The sequence below is a fragment of the Tenrec ecaudatus genome, chromosome 8 (genome assembly GCF_050624435.1).
Source record: "Tenrec ecaudatus isolate mTenEca1 chromosome 8, mTenEca1.hap1, whole genome shotgun sequence".
Taxonomy (NCBI): domain Eukaryota; kingdom Metazoa; phylum Chordata; class Mammalia; order Afrosoricida; family Tenrecidae; genus Tenrec; species Tenrec ecaudatus.
The window spans coordinates 134,487,502-134,508,995 of NC_134537.1; the positions used below are offsets into that span (position 1 = coordinate 134,487,502).

Consider the following 21,494-nt stretch of genomic DNA (forward strand, 5'->3'; position numbering starts at 1 on the left):
GAGTTTGGCAACAGACATTTACCACAATGTAGAAAAATCAGAAAATTAGTCACTTCAATGAATGCCTTCTCTGTTGCCCACTTTCAAGTGCGGAACTTCTGCAAGGTGCTTGACGTCATTGACAAGGTACACGGTAGGAGTAACAATGGGCTCAAACGTAAGAACGGTTCTGCGTGCTCTGGACGGCAGGGTCTCTATGAGTCCGATGAAAGTGCTTTGGATTTGAAAATGATTATGTTTTTAACAGTGACTGCGGCTAGAGATACCAGGAGAAAAGAACGCTGTTCCTGCTGAACGCATCCCTGCCCGGAGCTGCTCCTCAGATCCCCAGAGTACTTTGTTCTAGGCTAACCTGGGAGCCCTCAAAGCGGGTGCGCTATGAGGAAGACACAGTTCATCCAATCAATCCTAACTACTCTGGAATCAACTAGCAACAACTGCAAGTCCTGGACCGGTGGACGCTGGCACTTCTGGAGTATTCGCAAGAGGCCATGCATATGACACTGATCTGAAACACGAGTACTAAATAAATAGATAGATAGACAGACAGACAGACAAACAAACAAACAAATATATATATATATAAATAAATAAAACCCTTAAAGCTAGAACATGGAAATGATGAGTCAGGATTTCTCAATCTACGCCCAGGGACCTCGTATGTCCAGAAACTAGACAAGTTAGTAGAAAGCACAGTGGTGTTGGTTATCTTCCCTTGGCTCTGAACTGGGAATTCCCACAGAATCTGAAACAAAAGAGGAACAACCCTAAAATGTGACTCTGTTTCTGATAGTTTCTTGTAGGGGAGGATCGGGGAGGAGGAGGAGCCATCCAGGTTCACAAGCGTCTCTTCTACCCTCTTTCAATCCAAATGGTCTTTAGGGCTCTGAAGAAAAAAACTCTGCTTTAGAGACCATCTCCTGCTTCCCCCTGTCGTTTCGTTGCCAGTCTTGCATCCTAAGACGGCGGCGGGGAGAGTTCAAAGTCGCCTCGCCAGGGAAGCAGGAAAGATCGGAAGCGTGGCGACCCGGAACGCTCAGGGGCAGGTGACACCCTGGAGGGCTTCCCTGGCTCTGGTTTGACAGCTTCCTCCCCGCCCACTGGCAGGAACGCCAGGCGGGCTGCAGGCGCGCGCAGGGGACCATAAAAGCTCGGCAGCCGCCGGGGACGCACCGCTCACCGCCTCTGGATCGCCACGGCCGCGACATGCACGTGAACGGCAAAGTGGCGCTGGTGACCGGCGCGGCCCAAGGGATAGGCAAAGCCTCTGCAGAGGCGCTGCTGCACAAGGGCGCCAAGGTAAGCGAGCGGAGCGGGCCCGCAACTTTGCCCGCGGTGGGACTCGCCGGAAGGCTCCCCCGCACCCTCTCCCCGGGAGGTTGGACGATTGTGCCCAAGTGCCCACCTTGCCACTCCCGAAAGCTGCTCGGGTTCCGGGGCTTGGGCAGATCTGGAAAACTGGCTGCGGGCGAACTCGCTCTTTCATTGTCTGCTTCCAGTCCCAAGAGGGCACGTCTTGTTTGTTTTTGGTTTGTCCGTCTCGCGAGCTGAACAGCGCCTCGCTCTGCTCTTCTGTGCGCAGGTAGCGCTGGTGGACTGGAATCTGGAAGCTGGCATCAAGTGTAAAGCTGCTTTCGATGAACTGTTTGATCCGCAGAAGACCCTCTTCATCCAGTGTGATGTCGCAGACCAGGCACAACTGAGAGGTAAACCAGGGAGCTCAGTCCGTCCTCGCCTAACGCGCTCCAAACAAGCAGCCCTCTGCAACGGGCAGGCACCTGGGCTGGCTTCCTGCGCACCCTCAACCTTTAAGATTCAAAACTAGGTTGGCCTGTGATGTCTCCTACTGACACCCAGTCACCATAAAACCTAAGGAAGGCCATGACTTCTCGAGAAAGCCTTTTATTTTGATCCTTGGGCAGCAGCACAGAATGTCATCAACATCCCTGTGTGTATCCGAAGACTGCTGCTGTAGTCATTATTCAATGATGAGATTGCAGACCGGGCTTGCAAAGTGAAAACAGGCAGAGGACTGAGGCAAGCAACGTCTTCCAGAAAGCTGGAAGACGCAGAGGCGATGCTGGCAATCAACCGTAGCTGTGTTTTTCTTTGAAACACGTTAGAAGTTCTTAATTCTGCACACGCCGCACGCTTTCCTCCAGATGTTCTTTGGGTTTTCCCCGGTGAGGTGGTACTTAAAATAACGATAGCTAGCTGGTGGAGCTAGCTGGTGGGTTCCACTGGAGAAGAAAAGGCTCCATCAAACTTTGCTCAAGCCTTTCCGGTTTCCTTCCACTCACTTAAAATAGACCAACCTACTTGCGAGATGTCATGGGAAATACTGGTATAGACAATGGACAGATTTGTTCATGTATAGGCCTAAAAGATTTACATGAAAAAAATACGAATTTCCCCTGAGTAAAAATGAAAACATGATTTTTTTTGTCACATTTCCCCTTCTAAATTACATGTCCCTGCAGGCGCTGAAGCATTGGGCTGTTAACTGGGATTTCAGCAGTTTGAAAAACTGGGCTGGGAGAAAAATGTGCAGTCTGCTTCTTTCAGCATTTATTGCTTTGGAATCCCCATGGGGAAGTTCTTCTCTGTCCTAACAGGGTCACTGTGAGTTAAAACCAATGAGGTGGCAACTGGTTTGGTGTTTTGGTTTCTATGTTTCCCAAAACATCCTTCAGAGAGATTGAATTACATTGATAGAGATATTTTTTAATCAAGGGGTCAACACACTTCCATAAAATGAACTCTAGGGCTCCTGTTATTAAAGGGACACGGAGGCATGAATTCCCTTTGGACTTTTAAGATGTTCTGTCTATAAAAGTAAAACTTGGTGTGTCCGAAGGTATTGGCTCTCAAATGAAATTATTTTAAAGAAAAGTATGCAATTAAAATCTGGAAATTCAAATTGAGATATACAACACAGATTACAAACATGACTAGAATCAATCTATAAACACTGCAGTGTAGTAGAACTTATTTTGCCACAGGACAAGGATTTGTTGGTTTCATATGACTTATTGGGCCAAGGATAGAGTCAAAGGCCAAGATGCAGATGGACAGAATAAAGAACATTAGAGATCACCCGAAAGCCCCTTCTTCCTGAATGGATGTTGTTTCACATATGGCATTTAGCATTAATTGTTTTACTTCCCAGTATTGAAAATTAGTGTCTCAACTTTAACATATTTTTTTTTAAGGATAGGGGATTGTGGAGGAGGAAACTTGAGCATATGAGGGAGTAGGCAGGCTTGTTTGTCGTGAGAAATCCACATGTACTTTGGGTATCAACGTTTATTTTCTTCTAAGGAAAATGACACTATTTTTCTTTAATTTTCAGAATTTACTTCTGCCTACAACTTTTAAAACTGTTTATACACATGTCCAAGGTAACTGCACTGAAATAAAAATATAGAGGTAAAAAGGTTCTTGGAGATTATCTAGAAATAGCTTCTTTCACATGTGAATAAATTGTTAACAGAGAGATTAGTTAAATTATCCAGATTACCATAGGACACAATGTCAGGGTGAAAGCTAGGCAGTACACATCAAGACACTGAGGTAGGTCAGAAATAAGAGGATGCATTGTCAATTGTTTCTAATAAGCACTGGCTTTTGATACGGAGGTTAGAAAGATAGAGCATATCTAAAACACAATACGAGCAACATAATTTGAGTATCCCCTACTTGTTTCTACTGAAGGACGTACACCTTGGCCAGTGTAACATTTTATGGAGCAGTCTTTAAACATCCGTGAGAAACTTTGGAGCACTGTGGCAATTGTTCCCATTCAGTGCAATACATGCACAGGCGCTTATTGGAGCATCTTGATAACGCTTTTGCCATTAACCTGCACAGCCATTTACCTGTTTGGGAACTGATTGGCTTATGTCCTCCTAAATGTGTCTGGAGATTGTTATTTGTTTTATTTTTGTCTCAATCAAAATGCAGTTATGTCGATCTAGTTGTTTCTTTTAAGCACTTCATATGTTGAGCTGGAGATGGCTTTGTGAGAGAGGAACGGTAGTTGTTATCTAAAGTGACTCCCGCTGAGTGACTTCTGACTCATAGTGACCGGTAGGACGGGAGAGCGCATTTCCTTAGCGGTTCTGAGATTGTAAATTTTGACCAGAGCAGATTGCCACATCTCTCTCCCATAGAGCGGCCGGTAGGATCAAACTGCTGACCTTGTGATTTGCAGCCCAGTGCATCGCCTGAGCTGGCTTGATAAAAGTTATATGTAAAATCCGTAGAAAGAAAACAATGGAAACCGTTTTCACTCAATAGAACTATCGGTAGTTCCTGGGGTGCCGATGAGATCTAAGCGTGGCTTGCGAAGTCGAATTAGTAAATTCAGAATGGGTGCTTGATTTACCTTACTTTAGTATAAGAAAGGTGCTTTAGTGGCATAGTGGGTTGAGTTGGGCTAACTTCAAGATCCGCAGTTCAAGTCCGCCAGCCGCTCTGGGGGTGAAGCATAACACTGCTGTCTGCCCAGGAAACAAATTACAACCCTGAAGGCTGGAGCTACTATCTCTTTGACTGTTCTAGGCTTACTTCAAATAGGAATCAGCTTGATGGCAATGCGTGACAAGGTCGCTGGGAGGAGAACTCAGGTGGATGCAGCGAGTTTCATTAGTACAATAAATAATATGGGGCAATCATGAAAGCACTCAGCTGCAAACCCAAAGGTGATGGATTCGTCTCCATCACCTGCTCACCCAGAAGCGGCAGTCTGATCCTGCAAATGTTTACAGTCTACAAAATTTTATGGGGCAGTTCGCTTGGTTCTAGAGGGTTTTTATGTGTCAGATCTATCCAGTGGCAATATGTTTAAGGGGTTGGGTCAGTGCGAGAAAAACTTAGCGATTTTTCGATGATACAATAGCTGCCAGGGCAGCGAGCGATTGGGATTGTTACAAGGAATCTGAAAGCATAGGCCTCGGGTGCAGTAGGAGCTGATTTAGTCATTTCCAACTGAGGACAAATGTTCATAACATCAAAGAGAGGTAGGAATTGTCCATAGTCAGACGCTGCAAACTGTGGACTACCTGTATATTAAAAGCTGCTTTGGAAAATAATGAATTATGTGACACTCAGGTGATCAAGTACAGATAGGACTGGCTAAGGAAGATTCGCGAGAATTGACTATGTGGCTAAATGAGATAATTTATATGTTTTGTGTCAGCCTCAAAATCTATAAACTTTGTCTGGTTGAATATAACTTTTATTCAAGATAGCATTAGTAATGAGAAAAAAATGAATAAAATTTCAAACATGTGACTATAATCAAATATTAGCAATTGGAGGAACAATAGACTTTTGCTTCTTTTTACTAGAATATCAAAAATCTCTGGATGATCATAATGGAACTGAACACCAAAGAAGTCTTGCGTTCCTTTAAAACTGTATCACCTGACACTGCTTAGTAGAAAGGATGTGTGTGCCATGTTCTAACCAACAGGAGTCCAGGGTCCCTTTGAAACCCAAATCAAAACCAAACTCACTACCGTCAAGTCAATTCCAACCCAGAGTGAACCTGTGGGGCAGGGTAGAACTGTCGGCTTCTGTAACCTTTCTGGGAATAAAAAGCCCCGTCTTTCTCCAGAGGAGCAGTGGATGGCTGCGAACAGCTGACCTTGCAGTTAGCAGCCCAACAGACAGTCCAATACGCCGCCAGAGCTGCCCACCTGCCCTCTTAGAGACAGAGACATAGATACTAGGTTCTCAGAGAGACTGAGCTCTTACTTAGCATGCTTTATTTTGTAAAATTTAGTCCATTAGATTGTGACCTATTGAACTTTCATTTGCCTACACGTCCCTTAAGGATACCGTTAAGTATCAGCTGTGATTTACTCACTCTGGTGGTTGTAGACTGGGCATGTCTAACAAGTAGCTTTGATGCTGCTCAACATGGACCACATGTTGAGAAGAAAGGCATTTAGGTGCAGCATGTGAATGTAATTTTCGCTATGAAGGTAGGTTAATGAAAATAATTCCATGGCCTGGGCTACAATATCTATGTGTATAAGAAAAGTATGATGCTATCTATAATATTTCTTTTTTAATTAGATACGTTTAAAAAAGTCGTGGATCACTTTGGAAGACTGGACATCTTGGTCAATAATGCTGGAGTGAATAATGAGAAACAGTGGGAAAAAACGCTGCAGATTAATTTGGTAAGCTATGTCAGACATAACGTTTACCTGAACTTGTCCAAGAATATGACGTTTGTCAAATTTATACAATCAAGTTCCTTATGTTCCCACAGAGAAAATGACAACCTATAATAACTTCAAGATAGAAAAACATAAAGTAAGCAAGAAAAAGCATTTCTTTTCACAACTAGGAAGGCACCCTAGACTTCTTGTTACTGAAATGAATCTGTAATAAAATATTAACTAAAAGTATTTCACATGCATATTTTAAAAACTACATCATCCCTGTGAATGTAATTTTGTCTTATCAGAGGAGACTTTCACCTCCTGCAGAGTCTCAGCTCAGAAACCCACAGGGACAGTTCTACCCTGTCCTGCAGGGCTATTAGGAGTTGGAATGGACTCAAGGGCAGTCAGTTTTGTTTGAGGACAAGCTACAAAGGATGTTTACAAAATGCTTAGAACAAAAAGTCAACAAGAATATGAAATACGACATTCACATTTGAGTGTCTAAAACTTCGTAGTGGAGCAGATCCACAGTCATTATTTACACACGTGTCTACGATTGCGTTCACGCTCTTAAAGCAATGTGAATAAGTAGTTGGAACAGAGACTCGGGGACACATGGTGCAGAGATATGTATTATGTGAACCTTTATAGAAAACATTTCTGAATCACTGTCTTAAATTGTTTCTTTGAGAAATAAATTTTAATTAGACATTAATAATGGCAAAACACACTTAAAGTAACTATTGAACATTTTAATTTTTGAGATTTTTATCTTGAAGGTCTCTCTATGTATGTAATTTCTACCTATCTGCATGTGTATTTTCTATGAGAGTTGATGATTAGATAGTTCTACATTATCTTCTAAGAAGGTAGAATCAAAGAATAAAAAGCTCTTTTATCCTTTATATCATGAGTTTATCACATTTCACAAACACACTTGACAGAAGACATTGGGAGTTAGTACATTTAAAATTTAATCAAGATGGAGTAATAGGGCCCGCCTGTGCCTGGGGTGCCTTTGCCCTCAACGAGACAATTCCTTCTAGGTTTGCAAAGCAAGCTCGGGGGAAGCACAAGGTGACACTCTGTGTATACAAACAGATGGAGTGACCTTGCACTTTGTGATATCCTTGTAGAAGTTTATGAACTGCTTAAAATTCTGAACCTTGCTAGTTATATGTATTTTTTGTTCTCTCAGTAATCAACGCACGTCTTGTCTTCAAGATAGTGCTCAGACAAGAAATGAATTAAAATTATAATAAAGAGTGAGCTTCTGTAATAATATACTTTGCTGGAGGGAAGGAGGATTATACTGCCTCACACAAGAGCCGAATCTGTAAACTCCCCCTTGAGAAGAGAACAAAGCAGCTTCCCACACTTGACAGATGCCGCAAAGCCTTTACTTGAGAACAAAGTGTTCTATTTTCTAGCCCAGACACTCTTTGGCTGCTCTTCTTAAAATCTGTCTTAAGTGTTCCTAAGTCATTGTGTTTCAAGATAGCTGTAAATCTATGGAGTTTCCCTTAAAATCGTGTGCAGATACTGATTGGAAATTTATTATTTAGTTTGGAAATAAATATATATATAATATATATTTATTTTGGAGAGACCTATATCATTACCAGGCTCAGTTCAAATGATTCATTTTGTTAGGCCATCTGTAGATGGCTTTTGTTTGAATAGAACTGTTTTTCTCTATAAAAGTCCTCTGTATTTCTTATAAGGATTATTCCTAAATACTTCATAGTTTGTTAAAAGTATTTTCATTCTATCACACTTTCTAATGCATTTCTTGAAGTTTGAACTTGGATCTGGTTTGAAATTTTACTTTTATTTCACTATTTTGTCCTGTTGATATTCTTGGATTTTTCTAGGTGATCACATCTTTATGCCTCGAATTTCTTTCTCTGATCTCATTAAGTGGGCCAGAATCTCTAGTACAGTTTTGATGATGGTAAACTACATGCTCTTGAGCCTAGACATAGATGCCTTGTGTCATCGAGTTTTAAATAATTAGTTTGTTATTAAGGAAGTTCACTTCTTTCCTAATATTTCAGAACATTTTATCAAGTTAGGCAATGAATGTGGCAGATGAATTTCCTGCATAGTGACATTTATATGATTTAGTCTAATAAGGTAGTGAAATCAAATATTTTCTGAAGGTAAAGAATATTTCTATTTCTTGACTAGATCTTGTTTTACCATAACATATCGATATGTAATACTCCTCTGAAGCATGTTAGTTGATATTTGATTTAATTACCTATATTATGTACTTATAAATGCCTTTATCTTTTTTCTTCACCCTTATAATTTTTCTATCGGGTCTGTATGTTGATTATATTTCTTATTGATTTTGTCTCCTTGATCTATCAGTTTCTGAACAGAATGTATTCATATCACCAATTTTTCTTACTTAGCTTAGTAATTCCATCAGTTAAGAGCTGTTTTATGTTTTAAAAACCTATACTATCTGGAACATTAATGCTGATGATGACTACAAGGTCTTGATCTTTGGGTAATTTATATTATACATCTACTCTCTGCTTATGGATTTTTGGATCCATTGTGCATTTCCTTATATAATTTGTTCACCCTATCATTTTTATTTGGGCCATACTTATCTAGGTTCATCTTATTCATTGCATTATTTTGAAATATAAATATTTTATTGACATTATATTGTATTATCTCCTTTTTAAAACTCACAATGGAGAACATCTGGTTTTCATCTCTGACTATAATCCATTATGTCTATTTTTACTCTTCTACTCTTTTATTGAGAACAATTGTGAGGGTGGGTGAGGCCAGGCAGTGTCTTGGTTGGTTGTACAAAGGGTCTCCATGAGTCAGAAACACCAGACACCATCGAACAATAACAACAACCAGGACTTACTTGATCCACATTAGTACATCCTTGCTTTTTACTAGGTTTTCTTTTATTTTGTTTTTATCTTTCTGTCTTTTCCAAAATCCGATTGTATATATTTAAATTTCCTCGTCCTGTAAGACCACTATCATCTTATACTTAACTTTTGGCGACTATCCCTCGCATCTTAAAAATGAAATTTAATTATATCCTCTGTCTGCTAAGACAAAAGGTGCTGCAAGTACATTGTGCTTGGTAAAATAGAAGGACTGTCAAACAGAAATCCAACCAGATAGAGTGACACAGTGGCGGCCACCACTGGCTCAACCATGGGGACAATTGTGAGGACGGACCAGGAACTGCTGCTAGCTATAGAGTGGCTCTGAGGTAGAAGCAACCCAACCGCACCTAAGGACAACAAAAGCTGACCACTGATAGGGAATGGCAGGAAGTGTTAAGAATTCATTGTTACAAGCTTATGTCATTCTCCAACGCTGCATCAACTGATGGGAAATGCTTGATCTAAACTGTCCTAGTGGAATAGCACAAATGTCACAGCAACTTCCTCCCATGGCTTGTACTAAGAGGCAAAGATGGTGAGACTTCACCTTACACACCTTGGACATGTGGGCAGCAGAGACTAGTCATTCTGTTTGGTAAAACTGAGGGACTGTGAAGCAGAGGAAGGCCTTCAGTGAGATCGATTGGTGTCATGGTGGCAATGGTGGGCTCGAGCAGAGGGACAATGGTAAGGACAGTGCAGGGCCAGGCAGTGTGTCCTTCTTCTGTGCATAAGATTTCTAAAGGTCGGAACCGACTCATTGACACAACAACAATTCTGTCTTTACGAGTTCGTTCGGTAGAACCTACAAATTTTACAGATAATGAGTAATAAGTTATTAAGTTCCTACAATCGGTGCATTCCTAATGGACAGCTGATTTGTTTTATTTTCCTCTAAAAGCACAGTGTGGAATGATTAGAATTAATATAAAAACAATGAAAGTGATCAAGGAGCCCTAGCGGCATTATTGGTTGAGTGTTGAAGGCTAATCACATGGTAGCAGTTCAAACCCACAAGTTGTCTTTGGCAAGATTTAGAAAGCCTTGGGAACCCCACATAGGGTCGCTATAAGTCAGAATTACCTCGATGGCAGTGGGTTTGTTTAGGTTTATGAGAATGAAAAGAGAAGAGACGATCACAAAGATGATAGTATTGGATTTGCTTTTTAGCTACAGATGCTACTTATACTGAAGGTGAGTACGCACCTGCTCCAGGACAGAAATTTCCCACGTTGTTTGCAGACAGGAAATTATGAAAGGACAGGGACATTTTATTGTGACATCTTCTGCTAAATCCAACTCCGCTGGCCCTTTCTTCTTTGAAGTTGAGCCTGCCTTTACTTTTCCTTGGACTCTCCTTCTGTGGGTTACTCCTTCACTGCACCCCGGGGACGAATATGCCATGTTGTTTTCGTTCACATGCAGAAAACAGCACATGACCTTTGTTACCCATCCATAACTTTTAAAAGGCTTACTTTTCTTCCTGCTTACATTTATTAAAGTGTAGATTGCAATCTGACCAATCATTGTCCTTCCAACTTGATTATCTATAAACTGAACTTCAAATATTTGCCTGTGGTTTATAAAATCACTTATGTTTAAACTCCAACTCTGCATGAGATTACTTCCTTGGGTAGATCTCATTTTATCTGTGCTGATTTGTATGGGTTTCTATGTTACTGCCCATGTCAGAGGATAAGTACTGACATAAAACTCTTAACCAAATGCCTCTCTCTCTTCTGAATACTTGTAACAACTTAGCTCTATAGTTTTCCTGAATATTCACTATTATAAAAAAGTTATTAGCAATGTTCTTGTTCATATGCACGTGTATATACAAACTCCTGGTTTTGTGTCCTCACACAGTAGCTAATTAATTGGATCAATCAAATGGAACTACATGATCTTTTCCACTTGGGGATATTCCTTTCTGTGTGTTAGCACAGTGCTTGGATACACTCCTCAAGCAGCAATGTTACCAAACATATCATCTGTCTTTCCCCTTTTACACCTTACCGACCACATCTCTCCTTATTCTTCACTCACACAATTGCACCGCTCTTCTCACACCAAGGACACACAAAATCTCCTCCTGGTCTTTTCTTTCTGGTAGCCCATTCCATGGTTCTTCATTAGTCTGAAGCCAATCCCATTATCCCTAGCTGTTGAGATTCCATAAGAGTGTTCTCGAATGAAAGAGATTTTACAAAATTATAAATAAATTCACTCAAGCAATTAGGCAGAAGTAGAATAAGTTGGTGAGACAATGCTAAAATGTATCTTTTCTATTTGAACTTCTGGAAGCTTTAATAAACCAAAATAATTCATTCGCTCTCTGGTGAGTCTTACACTGTAATTTGGACATATAACTATGGGTTCAGTTCTTTCTTTGTCATTGTATGAAAATTAAAACAATTAGATAGCTACCGACGATGATGATGATGATGATGATGATTACTACAAGAAATACACTAGCTCATTAAAGATCTGCAGTAGAAAGGATGGCATTGGGAATTAGTCAAATTTAAACTGAATTTGACTCTGCAATTTATAAGCTATTATTTAATGTCTGATATTATATTTCCCAATTTACGAAGATGGATGAGAAGCTCTTTACTTCCAAGGATTATTGCACTCATATGAGCAATAAGGTCCTATAATGTTCAGAAAACACCCAGTGCAGTTTTGCTGCAGAATAGTCACTCAAAATATTGCAATTATTTTCCAAATGTCAAAACTGACATTTTCTTCATTTCCACTATCCCATGCATATTTGAAAGCGAAAAAAATAGAGATGACAGGACTTACTGGAGTCTACAAGAGTCCCTTAAATTCTTCCTGTCTCTACCTCTTAGACGTCAGGAAATACACCGAAACACTGCTGTTTGATAATATAATAATGCAACTTGTAAAATATGAGTGTAAATTATTGCTCAGGAATGTAAGTTCAAATCATAGCAAAAATATTTTCTATCTTTTTCTACCAAATCTTTTCCTATATGATTGAGAATAAGATATTGTGATAGTAAAAAGAAAGAGACTAAAAAGATATACACACAGCCAAAGTATTAGATCTTGTTTATAGATTCTCCCTAACAATGCTTTCCTTCAGTTCTTACACTGATAATGCATGAGCAAAATAATCCCTTTTTCTACTCCACTAAAGACCTGGCAAGAAATCCTGCTTTTTAAAAATTAAAAATGCAGCTTAAACTTTCCCTAATTTCCTACCTGGCTGCACCTTACAGATGTTGAAAACACAAAAGCAACGTGTCAGCAAAGCTGTAAATACCAGAGAATAAAAGCATAGCGCCAACACATGTAAATAGAAATTCTGTTCAGACATGCTCGAGACTTGTTCAGAAACTAACAGAATTTAACTGACTTCAGTAATTTTAGCCATCTACATTTTCCTCTTGTATAAACAATAAATGTTTTACTTTTACTTTTTTTTAAGGAGTCACATGGAGATTTTACTCATTCCTCTTAAACCTGCTTATATCAAACTGTCCTATGGCTTACGTGAAAAGAATCCCCCATTGTGAAGTAAGCAACACATAGCTGAGTGCTTCAGAAAGCCCCCAAGGGAAATGTTTTTCACTAGAAAGAAGGCAAATTGCCCTCAATTTCAATGAGCTATCCATTGTATCATTTTCTCTATTGCACTCAATAGTCACAAGAAATAGAATTAAATTGTCAAAAATAAAAAGAGCAATTTCCACTTTCAAAAGTCTGAACTAGAAGAGAGCCGCATTCCTGGGGTGTCATGTATCACTTCCATTCCCGAGCTGTTTTGGTAAAGTGTGCGATTCTAAAATGCTGGAATGGAAACAGGGAAGTGCTTGTACTGGGAGGCAAGGAGCAAAGCAGATTACGCTGTTAAATGGATAGGGATACGCAATGATGAGTATACTTAAATGAAAGACAGATATTATTGAAAACCAAATGTTAAGTCACAATAATGACATTCAGAGTGGACGAGTCGTGTGATCTCATCTAACACAGAGCTCCAGGGTGTTTGAAAATGACGTCCTGTATTCTGCTCAGGGCCTGATCTCTCTTCATCCCTCCCATAACTCGTCTTTCAGCCCACTGGTGACCTTATATGATGGAGTAGAGCTACCCCCTGTGCGTTCCGAAAACTATAACTCTTTAGGCGAGTAGAAAGCCTTGTCTTTACCCACATGGAGCGGCTGGTGGTTTCCAACTGCAGACTTTGAGATCAGCAGCCCAACGCTAAGCCACAGGGCACCTTTGACTTCACCTTTAAGATGCTCGTAATGTGGCTAAGTTTCGGCTATTGCATCCATACCTAGCGATGTAAAATGCCAATGTAACCCACTCTTCCTGGCTTTCTTTGTAGCAGAAACAATCCAGTCCCCCTACATCCCCAGCTTTCCCTCGGATCTCTCTGACCAGAACTTTATCGTGTGTCCATTCCTAAGCTGGCAAAGAGAAGATTTCCACAAATGGATTTGATAAATTGCCGTCTAAACTGAAGCTGAGGAGAACACCTTTCTCTCTGCCACATGGAGGAGAGACAGATGCAAAAGCAAAATGGAATTTCACTAGAAATACAAATGGGGATAGTGAAGCGTGTAGGGAATCAAGCGGCCTTCGTAGTGTAGATTTCCTGGTCCATGAGAGCTGGTAGACAGTCAAGCCAAATGCTAGGAGAAAGGTAACTTGGTCCTGTGATGCTTAGAAAAGGAAAAGGATGACTAGCATCCTTGAAGATGCTGAATAGCTGGTTCAAATGACAAACCATTGTTTAAACATAACCTTGGTCGTAGAGTTCATATTGGGCAGCGTAACGCAAGACTTACAGCAAACAACAAAAATCCCAGAGGAATCAATGAGCATTTTTTAACAAGAAATAGAAAGAGAAACGTTTCCTTCAAAGCTTTGTATTGATAAGATTCGCTAGATGTTGATAATAACAAGACTTTCGGGTTGTGAATTGATGACAAAGGATAACGGCTATGTTGGTTTTTCTCCATTGATATCTCTGACTTAGGCTTCTGTTATCAGTGGAACCTATCTTGGCTTGGATTACATGAGCAAGCAAAATGGAGGTGAAGGTGGTATCATAATTAATATGTCATCTTTGGCAGGTAAGGACAACTTTAATGTTATCTTTCACATCTCTTACTGGTAATTTGAACCGCCAAAATTAACCTTCGAAGTTAGTTATTGCTTCCTCATTTTTGAAGTTGAACTTCTGTGTAATTCTTATGCTTTTTAAAAAATTATCATTCATTGGGAGTTACTACATATATAATATCATTCCATTGTTCAATCACATCAAACAGAATTGTACAATTGTTACCACAATCGGTTTCCAAACATTCTTTTGCTTCCTGGACTCTTTGACATGGTCTCCCATTTACATCCCTCTTCCCCACTGTACCTGACCCCCTCCCCCAGAAATCCTTATTCTGTGGTCTGTATAGGTTCTGTATAGGTTCATCTGTATAGGTTCTGTGGTCTGTATAGGTTCATCTATCCTGGGTTTGTTTTATTTGTGTTTTAATGGTTCTATTCAATCTTCCATTGAATGATATCACAAACATGATGTATATATTTATTTCTTTTATTTTCAACTAGAGTTTTCTTTATTTATTTTACTGTGGTGATGTTAACGTGATATTTACATATGTTTTCACAATATCACTATTTTCATAGATGATTGTGAAACTTCTAAGTAATAAGTAACTGCTTCTAAGTAACTGCTTTGAATTCAAGGTTATTGCCAGCACTTGAGGGAAATCTTAAGCATGTGCCCCCTATTTGACACACAGTAAAAGCCTTGAAAACTTCTAGGCAGCTCACCAGAGTCACACGTCAAAACATGCCATCGTGAAGAGCAATTTAAGGCTTATAATTGGCTAAGCTTTACCTTTTTGGCTTTCTTAGATAATAGCTTGTTTTTTATTATGCTCCCTACTCTTTGGATATTAATTCTATTTTTAATGTGAGGTCATTTCTCTAATCAGGCTGGTAAAATAGTTCATTGATATAAATTCATGATGAAATTATTTGGGGTTGGAAGTACATTTCTGCAATGTTATTATCAAAATCTAGTGACTAGCAGATCTTTCAAAATCCTTCTCTGTGTTAGATCCATCCCAACTCACAAGAAACCCCCATTATGATGATCAAGTACCTTGCACTTATTGTTTCCCAGTCTGTTTGATTGATACCCACTCTAATTTAGGAGTCCCTGGGTGATGGGGATTGTTAAGCACTATATTCATAGACACTTAACTACTAACCAAAAGATTAATCATTCTAAATCCACCCAGTTGTGCCTCAGCAGCAAATTCTAGTGATCTGCTTTCAAGTGATCACTGTCGGGAAAACCCTAGAGCACACAGTTCTACTCTGGACAGACAGGGTGATTGCGATTTGGAGCTGACTAGATGACAATTTTCAAAGGCATTCGACCGTGTGGGTCATATCAAACTATGGATAGCGTTGTGGGTCATAGCAAACTCTGGATAGCATTGAGAAGAAGGTGTACATCCGGTTTGTATCCTCTCACCATACTTCTTCAATCTGTTTACTGAGCAAATATTCCCACAAGCTGGGCTCTATGATATCTGTGCCATCGAGATTGAAGGAAGACATTACAAACTGCAATATTCACTTGAAACTCCCTCGGCTTGCTTAAAATGAAGAGGACTTGAAGCACTTGCTGATAAAGATCAAGGATTGCAGCCTTCAGTGTGGATTGCAATTCAATGTAAAAACCAAAATCTTCCTAACTAGACCAATAGGTAACATCATGATAAATGGAGAAAGGATTGAAGTTGTTGAGAATTTTGTCTTGCTTGGATCCACAATGAATGCTCATGGAAGCAGCAGTAAAGAGATCAAAGAATGTGTTGCATTGGGAAATCTGCTGCCCAAGACCTCTCGAATGTGTTGTAAAGCAAGGATGTTACTTTGAGGACTAAGGTATGCATAACCCTAGCTATGGTGTTTTCAATTGCCTCAGGCATGTACAAGTTGTATATTGAATAAAGAAGAGTGAAGAAGAATCAATAAGAAGAATCCATGCATTTGAATTATGGCTCTGGTGAACAATATTGAAAGTAGTTTGGACTGTCAGAAAAGACAAATCTGTCTTGGAAGACGTTCAACCAGAAGACTCCTTAGAGGCAGGAATGGTGAGATTCCATCTCACATCCTTTGGACAGGTTGTCAGGAGAGATCCGTTTCTGAAGAAGGACATCATGTTTGGTAAAGTACAAGGACAGCAAAACAGATGGATTGACACAGTGACTGCAACAATGGGCTCACCAAACAAAGAATAACCGTGGGGGCAGCTCAGGAACTGGAAGTATTGTGCTCTGTTGTCAAAGTAGGGTCGCTCTGAGTCAGCACTGACTCCATGGTGCCCACCAACTAGTTGATGTTAGAAGAGCAGCTAGAATGCCACTTTGAAGCCAGGATGGGGACACTTCATCCCATGAACTTTGGACATGTTATCAGGAGACACCAATCCCGGGAAATGCTTGGAAAAGTAGAGACAAGCAAAAAAATGCTTGGAAAAGTAGAGACAAGCAAAAAAATGGGAAACCCTTGACAACATGAATCGCCTTAGTGGCTGAACCAATGGGCTAAAACATATAAATAGTTGGGGGCTGGCAGAGGCCTTGCCAATGTGCGGCTCTGTTAGACATAGGGTGGGTATGCGTTGAAACCGACTCAAGGGCATCTCACAAAAGCGACCTTGTTGGAAGCTTTCCCTTAGCACCCTCCCTTCCTAAACCATTACCTCCATGTCTGAAGTGTATGCCTTTGAAGTCATAGCATGTAGGCAGACATCAAAGGATCCAAAAAGTCCGAGAAAGTATAAGATTCAAAGCATTTCTAAGATCTCCTCCCTGTACTATCTAAAATTTCTTTACTCGCATATTTCTCTCTATCCTCTGTACTCTTTTATCCATTAAGAGACCATCTGTGAATAATGTTCAGCTCAGGAAGTGTCTTTCCTCATGGTTTCTTGCATAGATTCGTGGAGTCCTTCCCTGTCATCAGTAAACTTTAAGTTAACACACTGGTTTGGGCAGAGAAGTTCATGAGTAATGACCACTGGCGTAGGCAGTGTATCACCGGCAATTAGTAAGTTTAGCAAACAGAAGAGGAGGTAAAGTGGAGAGTGGTTGCTCAGCACTTTGGGGAAAGGGTGTGCTCCAGTCTGGAGCACCAAAATGCTCTGGTCCTTATTAATCACGGGAAACTCTTCTCCACAAGCTGTCCCTCCGTCAGGCAGGTGCTTACTTTGATTTATTTTGTTAATGATTCCTTAACTAGAAATGAGAGAGAGAGAGAGAGAGAGAGAGAGAGAGAGAGAGAGAGAGAGAGAGAGAGAGAGAGGCTGGGGGGAGGGCGCAATAGAGAAGAACACAGTCTGGCTCAATGAAGATAATTAGTTCCACTTCTCTAAGCCATTTTGTAATAAACAAATGCCCTTCATACATTATCAGTTGTTTGAATAGATGAGAAAGAAAAATTAGTCACAGCAAAGGATTGGTGCTCCAAAACTCTTCCCACCCTTACCTAACACTTCCCCATTCCATCTGCATGTTCTCAGGGGACATTCTGCGCACCTCCAGGGGGAGATGGCAGTCGATAGCAATTGGTGACGGTTGCTGTCTTCAATATCAGCTTGATGACAGATCCACTTGTGCTGCAAATTTTTATCTAAAATAAGCGTAAGTTTGTAGTGTTCATGAAGGTACATGTGTTAATGGGGTCACTTTGAATAGCAAATTCAAATTAGTTGCCTGCAAGTTGAACTTTTACCCAAAGGTAAGGGAGAGCATACAATAATCAGGCAAGCTTTCTACTCTGAGAGCTGACTAGCACTCTCTCTGATCAAAAAGGTAAAACAAAATAATTATCATGCTTGAAAATTCACTGCCATAAAGTCAATTCTGACTCAGAGAGACCCTATAACACAGAATAGAATTGCCCCGTTGGCTTTCTGAGACTGCAAGTATTTATGGGAGTAAAAAGTCTCATGTTTTTAGGCTGGGGGCTTCAAACAGCTACTTATTTCAAAGTGCTGACCTTGTAATTAGTAGCCAGTAATCCACTGTGCCACCGACAGACTCCAGAGCAGTGAGTTTGGTTTTGAGTTTCTGATGGTACTGAGGTGAAAGACATTGGAACTCCAATAACCTGAAGAATGATTGGACTGGGATATCATGATGAACCAGAAATTTCAGATCAGACAAAATAATGATCATATTCCACAATCTCCAGGCCTAAAGTCTGAAAATCATGGCGCAAATAGTTACCATTGTCGGCTACTAACAGAAAAGTTGGAGAGGTGCGTGTACTCAGAGGCACCTTCCATGAATGTCCTGGTGATCTACATTTGATAAATCATTGATTGAAAACCCTATTGTTGGGTAACCGATTACAAGCATCTACATGTGACCTCCTCCCTGGGGTACAGACAACAGAAAAGTGGGTGAAGGGAGATGTCGGACAGGGCAAGATATGACAAAATAATAATTTATAAATTATCAAGGACTCATGAGGGAGGGGGTAGTGGGGAGAGTAGGGTAAAATGGGGAGCTGATGCCAGGGACTTAGGTGGAGAGCAAATGTTTTGAGAATGATAAGGGGCAATGAATGTATGAAAGTGCTTTACACAATTGATGTACGTATGGATTGTGATAAGAGTTGTATGAGCCCCTAATATTATGATTTAAAAAAAAGAAAACCCTATTATGACCACCTTTATTCTGCTGCACATGAAATTGGCCAGAACAATAGCTTTGGTGTGTTGTGTGTGTGTGTGTGTGTGTGTGTGTTTTCCCACCCTCAGCAGCTGTTCCTGATAAAAATAAAACCCTTATATCTTCTTATCTAGCTTCTTATGCGGTACTTCCCAATTCCTGCAATTGTGTTAAACTATTGACTATATGGTAGCATGTGTAACTTTTTAACAGCCAACATCCCTATAAATCAATGCAAGCATTTCTAGTTGATAGTTGAGCAATTGATTTCAAACAGGCAACATATATGAAAAACATTGTGAGAACTAACAGAGGTGATGAAATAAATTTTATTCTGCTATATTTTAGATCATTATAATTTTCAGACTGACCAACTTCTCCAAGGTATCGATATTGCTGTCTTATTGCTTAACAATATAGAAAGATACCAACCGTAAGGTATCTGTATGAAAGATTACATATCTACAAATGTGACTTTGGATAAATGAGTAAACAATTTAGGGCTTCTTATAATGAAAAAAACGTGCTATTAGGCAATGAACAGTCTTTTTAGAACAGTCTTCTAAAATGAATTCATGTATACATTATCTAGGAATTGTGTCAGATGCAGTTGTGATTCAGTAGGTACAAGTTCGTGTCTGAAATTTTTCATTTATAATAAACTCCCTGGTGATGCTAATGATGCTGATCCCTGGATCATCATTGGAGAAGCCAGCTTTTATGTACAGATTGAGAACAGTGGTTGCTTAATAATAGAAATCTGATGTGGTAGACACAGAAACCAATGCACTTCAACTACAACCACCACTCCTCTGTCAGTGGAGGTTTGTGAGCTGCTATGCTGTTGAAGAGGTTTCAGTAAAGCTTCTGGTCTACAGCAGATGAGGAAGACAGGCCAGGTGAACCCTATTATTAATCACAATAGTCTAATATTCTTTAACGTGAGCTGGGGGCAACTAAACAATAACTAATAACAAGAGAGTGCATAGAGATATTACTTGAGTGGCTTATCTTTGTTTCCCCTGACCACAAGATAATTTAAAGCAAGAAGGAGGATTTGTATGGGTAGAGTATTAGGAGAAACTTTCTGAGAATTAACAATCACTGGAAAGTATCATTGGATTTTCTTGCTGGAAAATTTTTTATTGTAACAAATGTTAACAGTCTAATGAAACTCTGTCAATTATTATGCTCTAGCACATGGCTGTGAATGCCATTGATGGGAAAAAGGAACAATCAGCGTGAGGTACTGTTCCATTATGTGAAAAATCGCAAGGAGGAAGTCCACCAGCTCTTTTGGTCAACTCATATTAGAGAAGACATGCAGAATTCATATGCAGAATTATGGGCAGACATTTTTGTTTGGGGTTAGAAGGAAATTTAGAGAAATCCGCTTCCTGAAGTTTAGCACCACAGCTGAGCTCAAGTTATCATGCCAGGGTCGGCATCTTTAAATGCTCCATCTCTTTGTCTAAGTTGAATTTCCATAGTACATTTCTATGGTTCGCTTCATGCCGTTTATATCCATTTTGAAGGAGCACTGGTGATGCAGTGGGTTAGTGTTGGACTGCTAACTGAAAAGTCAGAAGTTCTAACCCACCAGCTAGTCCATGAGAGAAGGATGAAGCAGTCTATATCTGTAAACGTTTACAACCTCAGAAACCCTGTAGAGCCCATTCACTCTGTCCCATAGGATCACACTGTGAATCGATGTCAATGGCTTTGGTTTTTAAGCCAGTGTAAAGGGAGTATGTATGAGAAGATTTGGAATAATTTTCATAACTCAGTGAGTTCCAGTATTTAAGTAAAATCTGGTTGGGCATTTATGTAGAAATTAAAGTTCACTCTTATAAGCAAGGTTAGAAAAGATATTAAGTGATGAAGAACTGATTTTTTAATGTAGATTAAAATTTATTTTTCTAAATGTCTTTATTATTCATTCTATAACTTGATAATATGCTATTTTCAAATATTTCAAGTGCTTCTTTATAATTATCAATTGGTAGTCATATTGCCTTATTATCTTGAACAGTTCTGAATTTTTCCCCCCGTTTTGTGAGTACATTGTCTTCCTTATCTGATTTTGTTTTTCTAAATTCACAGTATGGCTAACATGAACATGCTATTAATTAGATTTTGTGTATTTGGGGGAAAGCTATTTTTCATTTCATTTTTTTCTTTTTAAATCACTTTATTGGGGGCTTATACAGCTCTTACCACAATCCATGCATCCATCCATTGTGTCAAGCACATTTGTAAATATGTTACCATCATCATTCTCAAAACATTTTCTTTCTACCTGAGCCCTTGGTATCAGCTCACTCCCCCCTCCCCCAACTCCCTCCTTCCTTATTCCTTGATAATTTATAAATTATTTTATTTTCATGTCTTACACTGACCAATGTCTCCCTCCACTCACTTTTCTGTTGTCCATTCCCCTGGGAGGGGTTATATGTAAATCATTGTGATCTGTTCCCCCTTATCCTCCTGGTATCACTACTTTCATTATTGGTCCTGGCGGGCTTATCTGTCATAGATTTACTTTTTATTTCTAAAAGTAAACTTGAATAATGCTGGGTCTAATCTGTGTGGATGTGGCTAGTGTTTGACAGAAAAAGAGATAGGAA

At 39.8% G+C, this 21,494-nt stretch overlaps 1 protein-coding gene across 1 annotated transcript in view; it reads left to right on the forward strand.

Moving 5' to 3' along the window:
- The first annotated feature begins 1,167 nt into the window (after nucleotides 1–1,167).
- HPGD (15-hydroxyprostaglandin dehydrogenase) overlaps nucleotides 1,168–21,494 on the forward strand; it is a 28,902-nt gene continuing 8,575 nt past the window's right edge. The window contains exons 1-4 of the mRNA XM_075555792.1: nucleotides 1,168–1,299; nucleotides 1,583–1,706; nucleotides 6,085–6,191; nucleotides 14,127–14,223. Coding sequence (XP_075411907.1) covers nucleotides 1,207–1,299; nucleotides 1,583–1,706; nucleotides 6,085–6,191; nucleotides 14,127–14,223 — 421 coding nt within the window. The 5' untranslated portion in view covers nucleotides 1,168–1,206. The remainder of the gene's footprint in view (nucleotides 1,300–1,582; nucleotides 1,707–6,084; nucleotides 6,192–14,126; nucleotides 14,224–21,494) is intronic.